Raw genomic sequence first — 10,678 nt, 5'->3', positions numbered from 1 at the left:
GACTGAAGGGTATCGAAAGGACCAAAGGGGAATTCAGGACTGGGTAAGGGGGGACTTGGGGAGACAAGTGCTCCAGGTCAGTGTCCACTAGAAACTCTAAACGGGCAATGACTGCACATGCCACCACCTAAGCCTGAGCTGGAAATGTTTCTCTGTGCCGGCAACATTTATTCATTGACATATTCATTCATTCAACCAGTATCTACTTCCCTCCTGGTTAGGGCAAGAGTCTGTGCTAGGAGTTGGGAACGTGATGGGGGAACAGACACAAGCATCGTTCCAGTCCTCATGGAAAAGTCTAGTATGTTTTGCTTTGTGTGTAACTATCTGTGAAAAGCCGTGTGACAAGGTGGCTGTCCTAGACGCTTGAAGCCCTCCCACAGTCCACAGAAGTATTATTTTGACCATTTTTCAGAGGATGAAACTTGCCCAAAGACATACAAGTATCAGAGTCAGAATCCAAACCCCTCCTCCTTTTGGGGGCCTCTCTGGCTCCTGCAACAGCTACAGCCCTTAGAGCTGCTAAGAGTTCGGGCCTTTAACTCCACCAGCCTTTAGCGGCCTCCATACCTGTGTATTGGCTCTCCTCCGGGAGTTGGGGGAGGGGGGAGGGGGAGCGGGGGCGGGGCGGTTTCTCTTCGACACAGGTGTGTAACTGTGCTGAAGCATGAGGATAGGAATTTCGCCCAACAAATACTTACTGGCTATCTACCATACAGGAGGTTCTAGACAGGGGCTGAGGAAGACACCAAGATAAACAAGAAGCTCTGAAGGAGCTTATAAGATAGTTGGGGAGACAAGTTTCCTTGTCTTTAAAAAAGACAACTTTTTAAAATAAAAATGACATCCATTTATTATCCAAAGCCCCAGATAAATGCACTCCTTCAGCACTCTCTCCCCGCAAAAACTAGAATTAGTTTAATTTACTTCCCCACTCCTTGTTTGTACTTCTCTAAACTGTAAACAGGGCTTGATTTTTTTTTTTCCCCTAAAGCAGGACATTCAAAGAGGCTTAAGAGCCAGTAAGTATATAAAGGATATAGCACTGGGATGATAGGACTTAAAAATGATTTTGCCAGGACTATTGGGCAAACTCTTCAAATTCAGAATCAAAAGGATAAAACTTAATAGGAATCAGGGTGCACTGGCGCATACATTTCTACGGCATTTACTTAGAAGGAGCTGGTAGAATAGCTTGGAACAGGGGACTCAGTAAATATTACACTTTTATGGATAACAGTGATAAGATCTTTGATAGATATGGCATTTTCAGATGTTACACAGTCAGTCACAACCAGTTTCAGGTCATATTCAAGAATTATCTTTAGTAATGTAAGTCAGGGAGGAAAAAGATAAGCCATGAAGTGACCACTGTCAAGAGATAAGAGTGCCCTCTTAGGGTGAGCGTGGAGTCAAAAAAAAAAAAGAATATTTAAGAAAAGTACTGTTGCATTAAGATTTAGCGCTGACATAAACGTTACAAACAAGAATTTTGGAATGCCTCTGACTTGTGAATACTCTCATACCTGGGAATTCTACTTTCACAGAAAAAAAAAAAAAAGAATGCGCTAAATTACTCCCTGTATTTCGTAAGTAAAAACTATTTTAAACAGACTTAAATCCTAATGATAAAAATTCCAAACTAAGATCGCCGAAGGGACTTCTAATTCGCCGGGGCTCCTCTGCCTAGAATTCTGGGTTCAACCAGCGCCATTCACAGTACATCTTCCGCTGGCAGCACACACTTTGGGGAACGGTAGCAGGAGTGCGTACCGTCAACCTCTGGCGGTGGGCACGGGGGCCTCTATCTTTCAGGTCCCAGTTCTCCCACCTGGAGGGAACCCAGTACCTGAAGCCGACTGGTTGTAGCTGACAGCCTCCCCAGCACTTTCCTTACTCTTCCTCAAGCTGCTAGTAAAACCCGGAGAAGCGGCCTTCTTTCAGATCCCGCCCGACTCTCAGGCCTCACGCCCAGAGGCCTGAGGCAGAGGGAGTGGTGGCGGAGAGGGGGTGGGGAGGGAGCGGGGCCGGAGTGACTGAGCATGTGCGAGGAGGGGCGCATGCCCAGTGCGGTCGGCAGCTTCCCATTGCGGGTGGCTCAGGCGGTGGCAGCGGTGGCGGCGGCGGCGGCAGCGGCGGCGGCACCGCCTCCTCCTCATACTCCCGGGGTGGCGAGGTTAGATGAGCGGCCCCAGTAGTGGCGAGGGCAGCGCGGGGGGGAGGAGGAGAAGAAGGAGGAGGAGGAGGTCTCTGTCTTTGTAGTCTCCCTGCTGCGGAGCGAGAGGCCGCCGCCGGAGCCGTCGTCGTTGGAAAAGGGCTCTGTGTGCGCGCGCGTGTCTGCCTGCCCGTCCCGCGGGGACGAGGCGGCGGCGGCTGCGAGGATGATGATGTGCGCAGCGACTGCCTCTCCCGCCGCCGCCTCTTCGGGGGCCGGCGGGGACGGATTCTTCCCTGCTGCCACCATCTCTTCTTCCCCGGCGCCGGGGGCGCTGTTCATGCCGGTTTCCGAGGGCTCCTTGGCGGCCACGGGGTTGGGGCTCGGGCTGCCGGCCGCGGACTCCCGGGGTCACTACCAGCTGCTGCTGTCAGGCCGGGCCCTGGCCGACCGCTACCGGAGGATTTACACAGCTGCGCTCAGTGACAGGGACCAGGGGGTTAGCAGCGCTGGACACCCGGCCTCCAGGTGCGTCTCCGGGTGCCCTTCGTTGCGCCACATGCTGCATGTGCGCCCGTGTGTGTGTGTGTGTGTGTATGTATGTGTGTGTGTGTGTGTCTGTCTACATACGTATTTACTGAGCTGTCTTTCAGCAAGCGCTTGATGTTAGATGGTAGAATCACTTATTGAGATAGGAGGGTGCGGTGGCGGCAGTTTCTGTTCTAAGTGTGTGTGACTGTCTTTGTAGGGGGCAAGACAGGGTGGGAGGGGAGCTTGTGATGCTAGAAATGGTGGTGGTGCGTGTCGGTTATGACACGTGTATGTGTATTGTTGAAGAAGGAGGAGGGATGAGCAGAGGGTAATGCACCAAGAGAATTTGCAAGAGCGATGAGGGAAGTGTTGTTCCCAGTGTCTCTGCCGCAGTGGTATTTGCACGTATTTCTCATAACCCCTCCCCCCCACCCCTTCATGACATTCCATCCTCACCTCTCCGCCTCCCTTAAAAAAAAATCTGCCTTTCACTGAGGGGGGGGTGATGGTATTGGTTAAGGATAATGTCATATATATAGGATGAGTTTTAGATAATCAGCCTGTAGGATAAGGCATGGGGTTTCAATTTAAGAGATTTATGTGAAAGGGATGCAGTTGGAGGTTTAGGTGGCTGTGAAAGGTGTCTGATACAGATTTTTAGAGCTGTACTTTGATAAGTGGACCTTTTGGTCCTCTAGAGATGTGGTTGCAGCAGTGCTTGTGTTCTGTTGTCCCATCGGCCATTTCCCTTCATCTTCTGTTCTATTTCCTCTGTTACTTTTCGGCTTTAGAGTGCGGGAGGGTGGTTTATGGGGAAAAGGGGAAAACTGAAGAACTTCAAAATATGACAGCTGGTGTAGTGATCAACTGACACCAACTGGAAAATTTGAGTAGCTCCTAGATCTCTTCCTAGGCTTGGTGCACCTTCAGCTCCCGCGATGGAGGAGATGTTAAACCACTTTCATTTTCTTAAAATGTGGGTGTCTTTTTGCTTAAGGCTCTCCTGTTGTTTTCCTTTCCATGCTCTTACATGCCACATACCTTGAAGGATGGTGACTGACTTGTTTCACCAGCTTACCTTTGGCAGTGGTAATTGGGAGTTGGCTTCATCTTTTTTTTTCTCACACCTTCTTGCAACACATGGGGAAAGCATAGTAGGATTTTGTCAAATAAGTTACAGAGTTTACTGTATTTATTGAATATGTAGTTTGTTCGGTAATAACCAGATGCCATTTTCTCTCATTATGAGAGGGGCTAGGCTGTGAGTCAGGTATTTGTGGTTGACCAGTATGTACTGTGGCTCTTATCCACTGCAGAGAGTTGTAAAGATGGAGCTTTCTCCACACGTTTTCTGGGTAAACCACTCTTCTCGTGTGTATAATTGTTTACAGGATTGGGACTTGAGTAGTTTTATCATACTGATATAAATGTGTGTAACTAACTACCCTTTGCTATGTAAACTGAAGGCCACAATGGCACGTCTGTTTCTTGCTGATGCTTTTGAAAATAGCACAAAAATCTCAATAGACAGTTTGCTCTAATGATTAGGTATGATTTGGAGCTGTGAGTCTGTATATTATGGCACCATAGGTACATCTTTACAAACCCCTCTCAAAGAATTTGAATTTATTTTGTATGTTGTTTCCAGACTTATGCAATACTTTGTGACTGGTATGTTCCCTGTTTTAACTCTGTACTACTATACTTGTGTAATAATACAGTTTCTGTGTATTTAGAACTGTATAAACAGTTTTAAACAAAATTAATATAGATTAACCACATACATAAAGTCTATGAATGATTTTTAGTCTTTGGTCAATTTTTGTACAAGCTGTCAATTAAAATTAGTGAAGAATTAGTTCAAGTACTGTATTTCAAGAAGTACTAATGGAAACGAGCCTTCAGTTGTGTGATATTGCCTTCTAGTGCTTGTTCAGAACATGATTGTTTATTATACTTCACATTATTTTTTCTAAGTCTTGGCCTGCAACTATTCTTTATTGAGGGTTTGCTTAAGAATTCAGTCACATTTCTTATTAACTATGAATGGGGAAATTGGAGCTGGGATTTTGGTTCTGAATGAATGATGTAATTATTTGTATGGGGCACTAGTTAGAGGAGAAGATGAAATGTTTCAGAGACAGAGAATGGAGCAAGAATAGAGGGTGAAATTCTAGTGAGAATCAAGTTTAAAGCTGTGAGAGAAAGGGGACAGTGAAGGAAGCCGAAAAAAAGATTAAAAAAATTAAGAAGAGCATTGTGGGACAGTGGCACCTCTGGTCCTAAGAAAGTGGATTGAAAGTCCTCGACAGGGATAAATGTTGAAGAAAGTGAGAACACTTCCCAGGTCGCTGATGACTTTTGAGGAAGTGGTCAAGATTCTGTGGAAGAGAGATGTGGCTGCGGAGTCAATGGGATATTTTGGGGTAATGGGGAGATGGTTGAGGGAAGGATATTTGAGTATGGGAGGGTGGGTGGGAAACATTCAGTAAGTGGAGAAGGAGAAATTAAAGAAGTTAGAGAGGGGCTAAGTGATGGTGAGAAGTCTAAGGGAGATCTCGGGGACAGATTTAACACGACAAGTGGAGAGGTTAGCCACTAAAAAAAAAAGTTAGGAGCTAGTCATCCTTTAATATAGAAGGGGAGGATAAATCTACAGACTAGGAGTTTATTAAGAACTGTATCCTATTCGTTTTGGTAATCCCAGTGTCTAGCACAATTTTTGGCATCTGTTCTGTAAATATCCAGCGCTTACTGTGTGCCAGGCACTGTTTTAGGTGCTGAAGCTGTAACAGTGAGCAGGATAGACTAGGTCTCTACTCTGTTTGGAACTTCCACTCCAATGGGGAGAAATAAGCAACCGATCATTTCGGGTAGTGATAAGTAACCATGAAGGAAATGAACCCAGTTGCACGTGACAGATGATTTGTAGTTGGCAGGGGCTGGGGGTGTATTTTAGGTAGGGTGGTCAGGATGGGTCTCTTTGTGAGTTGGCATTTAAGTTGAGTCATAATGATTGGAAGGCAGAACTAGAGGAATGGTGTTCTAGGAAAATATAGTCTCTGATGCAGAAACAAGGTTGTGTTCAAGGAATGAAAACAAGGCGAGTGAGTTATCAGTCAGTGTTGAATAAATTAATTACTGTGGATTATGTTTTAGGTGTAGGTAGAGAAGTTAAGGGATGGCAGCCTAATGGTGTCAGTGACTTTGATGGCATTGCAGTGAATGCTTGGATTCTGAAGCTGGACTGGTTTTAGATCCTGGCTTTGCCACTTTTTAGCTGTGTGACCTTGGGTGCATTACGTAACTCCTATACCTCAGTTTTTTGCTTAAAAAATATTTTTGAGATATAATTGGCATATAACATTCTATCAGTTGTAGGTGTACAACATAACCGTTCCATATTTTGAGAAATGACTACCACATAAAGTCAAGTTAACATCCATCATCACACATAGTTGAAAGTTTTTTTTTCTTGAGGTGAGAGCTTTGAAGATCTACTCTCTTAGCAACTTTCAAATATACAGTCTAGTATTATTAACTATAGTCACCATGCTGTACATTACATCCCCATGACTTATTTATTTTATAACTGGAAGTTTTTCTTTGTACCTTTCAACTCCCTTTGCCCATTTTGCCCATCTCCCACCCCCTGCGTCTGGCAAACATGAATCTCTCCTCTGTATCTATGAGTTCAGTTTTGTTTTTGTGTGTTTTTTTTTTTTTTTTTTTAGATTTCACTTATAAATGAGATCATATAGTATATTTGTCTTTCTCTGTCTGACTTATTTCACTTACCATAATGCCCTCAAGATCCATTCTTGGTGTTGCAAATGGCAAGATTTCCCTTTTTTTTTTTTTTTTTTTTTTTTTTTTTTTTGCAGTATGTGGGCCTCTCACTGTTGTGGCCTCTCCCACTGCGGAGCACAGGCTCCGGACGAGCAGGCTCAGCGGCCATGGCTCACGGGCCCAGCCGCTCCACGGCATGTGGGATCCTCCCAGACCGGGACACGAACCCATATCCCCTGCATCGGCAGGCGGACTCCCAACCACTGCGCCACCAGGGAAGCCCCCCTTTTTTTTATGGCTGAATAATATCCCATTTACTATATATATCACACCTTCTTTATTCATCCATCAGTGGACATTTAGGTGGCTTCTTGGGTATTGTAAATAATGCTGCAGTGAGCATAGGGGTGCAGATATCTTTTCAAGTTAGTGTTTTCGTTTCCATTGAGTATATTCTCAGAAGTGAAGTTGCTGGATCATATGGTATTTCTATTTTTAATTTTTTGAAGATCCTATTGTTTTCCGTAGTGGCTGCATCAATTTAAATTCCCAGCAACAGTGCATAAGGGTTCCCTTTTCTCCATATCCTTGCCAGTACTTTTTATTTCTTGTCTGTTTGATAATAGTCATTCAACAGTGTGAAGTGATATTTCATTGTAGTTTTGATTTGCATTTTCCTAGTGATTAGTGATGTTGAGCATCTTTTCATGTACCTGTTGGCCATTGATGTATCTTTTTTTGGAAAAATGTTTATTCAGAGCCTGTTTCCATTTTCTGAATTGGTTTGTTTGTGTTCTTTTGTTTGTTTTTTGTTGTTTTTTGATATTGAGGTATGTGAGTTCTTAATTTTAGATACTGACTCCTTACCAGTAGTATATGGTTTGCGAGTATTTTCTCCCATTTGGTAGGTTGCCTTTTCATTTTTGTTGCTTTTCTTTGCTGTGCAGAAGCTTTTTAGTTTGATGTAGTCCCACTTGTTTTTTTTTGCTTTTCTTTATGCCTCAGTTTTCTTCTATGTAGACTGGGAATAATAATAATGAGGATCGTATTGTAGATTGAATGAATCTGTATATGTAAAGTGCTTGGCACATTAAATGCTAATAAATATTAATTAATGATTTCTGCTGAGAGTGAAGGGGCAGATGGAGTTTGGGGACTTAAAGAGAAGGCAGAGATCATGTCTTATTCTTTTATGTTTTGGTCTCAGTGACTGTGTTGAATGTGGGAATAACTGTTTCATTTATTCAGTGACTGAATAAATATATTTTTGTAGGAATGAATCAATCAAAGTTGGAACATTTGCTTGAGGAAAGGGATTGTTAGGAAATGAATAAAGGAATGTTTGATCAGTTCTTAGTGGGAATGGTAGTACAGCATTGATTGCATTTGGGAAGAACCATAGCATGGTGGCTAAATCTGCTCTGGAGTCAGACCGTCTTAGTATTTCAGTTCTGCTTTTTTCTGTCTTAAAATGGGCAAGTTAATTAGCATTTCCATGTCTGTTTCTTTACTTGTATCCTTACAGGGCTATTGAAAGGACATTGTGCCTGAACATTGTTAAGTGCTCATTAAATGTTAGCTGCTGTTGTTGGTGGTCGTGGTATTACTACTACTACTACTACTACTACTGTTATTATTATTAAAATCACATATTTAAAATTCCAGTCAGCATGATGTTGTAAGCTTTTCCACTCAGAAGAGAAATGAAAAAAACTGCTAGTTGATTCAAGGTTGAAGTGTGCCTGGAGGTCTAAGAAAAAAAGAAAGTGAAGGTTTTTGGTGACAAAGATTGAGCATATGGTAAAAAGGAAAGTGATGCCAGGAGGGAACTGATAGACTGGGAGATAAAGACAGTCAGGGTATCTGGGTTGAAGTGGTAGAAGAACAGTGTTAGTGGAAACAATAGAGGGGACTGTGGGTAAAATGGGAAATTGCTTTTCTTCTCCAAGCTGAACCCACTTACTTCCTTCAACTTCTTTATCTCTTTCTTGTTAGAAATGCTATTTGAGCCCATCCTTCAGATGCATGGGATTTCAGTTAGAAGAGGTTAATCCATCAAAGATTCCGGAATTAATACTTGGTGCTAACCATTGGCCTTATAAAGATTTGTAAGACAGTTTCTACGTTGAGTTTATTGTCTGGATGGGTGTGAAAGGTGCAAAGGCAGGTACTTACAAAAGTGTTAAATGAAATGACTAAGAAAGCATAGCCTATTGTGACCAAGGGATGGCATTCTGAGCTGGTACAAAAGCATGAGCAAGAGGTGAGAAAGCACAGTTTGTGTGTAGGTAATGGTAAGAATTCTGTTAGAGCTAGAATGTAGGTGTTATGAGGGAGAACAATGGGAATTCATTCTGGAAGTGGAGGCTTTGGTCAGAGGGTATGGCAGCTTGAACTGCCAGGTAAGAGTTAGATTTTATTCAGGAGACACTGATAGTTTTGAGCTATGAAGAGACATTATTGTAGGAGTGTTTTAGTAAGTGATATGGGATCGAATCAGTATATTTGTGGATAGGTAGTAATTTGCTTCATATAGCTGTTACATCTATGGAATCCTATATAAACACATTTTAAGGCAAAAATTGCTCTGTTGGCATATTAGCAAGTAGAAATATGAAATGAATTCGTTTCCTAGATGAAGATAAAAGAAGATCTTGCCTTTGGGCTTAAAAATAAAATAAAAATGTTAATTTAAAAATAGTTTTGCATTTTAAGGTATTTATTTTTAAAAATCGTCAGAATAGTCTCACTTTTTCATTCAAGAATAGATTAAATATTCAGGTTTTGGGGGGAGGGGACAGGTTAATCAAGGTTTAATTTACATATAATAAAATTCACCCTTTTTAAGTGTCCATTTGAAGATTCTCCAAACTATCACAGTCAAGTATAGAATATTTCCATCATTCTAGAAGGTTTCTTTAGTTAACGCCCTTTTCCTACCCCTAGCCACTGGCCACCACAGACCAGTTTTCTGTCACTAATATTTTACCTTTTCTAGAATGTCTTATAAAACTAGCTCCTTAAGGACAGGACCCCAGCTACTGTTCCCCTTTATGTCTTCTATCCTCATATTTCCTATAAATGGAAGTTAGGCTTTAAAGCTTCGATAGGTTTCGGTTAAACATTTTTTGGCAAGAATATTTTGTATATAATGCTGAGTACTGCACATTGCATCCCATCCAGAGGTTTTCAGGTTGTCTCATTGTTTAATAATGCTCAGTCTAGTTACTTGAATTGCTTGGATAAGTTGGTACCCACTAGGTCTCTTCTCTGTAAATGTATGCTTCTTCCATTTGCATTAGGCAGGTAATCATGGGTAATAACTTTGGCGCACTGTGAATATCTTCCACCTAATGGTTTTAGCATCTTTTGATAATCCTTGACTGATCCTTCAAGTCCATCAATCCTTCAAAATGATGATTTTTATATTTCTGTTAAAATAGAATTTAGTAGCTGATGCTCTTCTGCAAAAAAGAGTTTTCCCTTATCAACTGGTGGTAAACTTAGTTCCTCCTAAGAAAGCAGGGTAAATGATTCATTTTCTCCCCTCATTAGCCCATTTGGTATAATAGTCTAGCAGTAGTGTGGTGGTTGCTCTAGTTCATCACCCATGTCCCTCCTTTCAGTTACAAGTTCCCCCAGCCATTGAGAATATTGGCAGCTAAAACTGATTGCAACTGAGTCTCTCCAGGCATTGCTGTGAGCCAACAGACCTGCTTCCCTCAAAGTCTTGCGTTTTCTTCAGGATCAGCCTGCATCCAATGCCTGTTCTGTGTGGGGGTGTGAATGCCTGGCCCTTTTGCCCTAAGGTAGGACAACTTTGAAGACCCATCGCAACTCCAGAGCTCCCCATGAATTGGCTGAGGCCTTCCTGTGACTGCGTTTCAATTCAACTCCTTCCTCTGTTTAGTCTCACTTCCTTTACTCTCCCACAGGTGTTGATTTGGAGGGCATTCCCCAGTACTTCGGTTGTGCAGATCTTCATTTCAGAGTCTTTTTTCTTCCAAGACAGTTGTGGTATCAGCAGTGGTCTGAGGAAGTAGTCTTCAAAATGGAATTTTGGAGCTAGATTATCTGCTGGCTGGCTAGCAGTAAGAACCCCGCTACTGGTGTAGATGGAGCACTGATACTGATAACCCTTTGCATGCACTGTAGCTGTGCACCTGTTAACACTTTCAGTGGTGGCAAATTGGAATGGCATTC

General features: G+C 42.6%; 1 protein-coding gene across 1 annotated transcript in view; it reads left to right on the top strand.

Annotated features, from left to right (window-relative positions):
• The first annotated feature begins 2,381 nt into the window (after nucleotides 1–2,381).
• Nucleotides 2,382–10,678, top strand: part of MYCBP2 (MYC binding protein 2) — a 280,943-nt gene continuing 272,646 nt past the window's right edge. Inside the window, exon 1 of the mRNA XM_007466789.1 lies at nucleotides 2,382–2,683. Coding sequence (XP_007466851.1) covers nucleotides 2,382–2,683 — 302 coding nt within the window. The remainder of the gene's footprint in view (nucleotides 2,684–10,678) is intronic.

The sequence above is a fragment of the Lipotes vexillifer genome, unplaced genomic scaffold (assembly GCF_000442215.2).
Source record: "Lipotes vexillifer unplaced genomic scaffold, Lipotes_vexillifer_v1.1 scaffold19, whole genome shotgun sequence".
Taxonomy (NCBI): Eukaryota; Metazoa; Chordata; class Mammalia; order Artiodactyla; family Lipotidae; genus Lipotes; species Lipotes vexillifer.
This window is presented reverse-complemented; position numbering and strand designations above follow the sequence as displayed.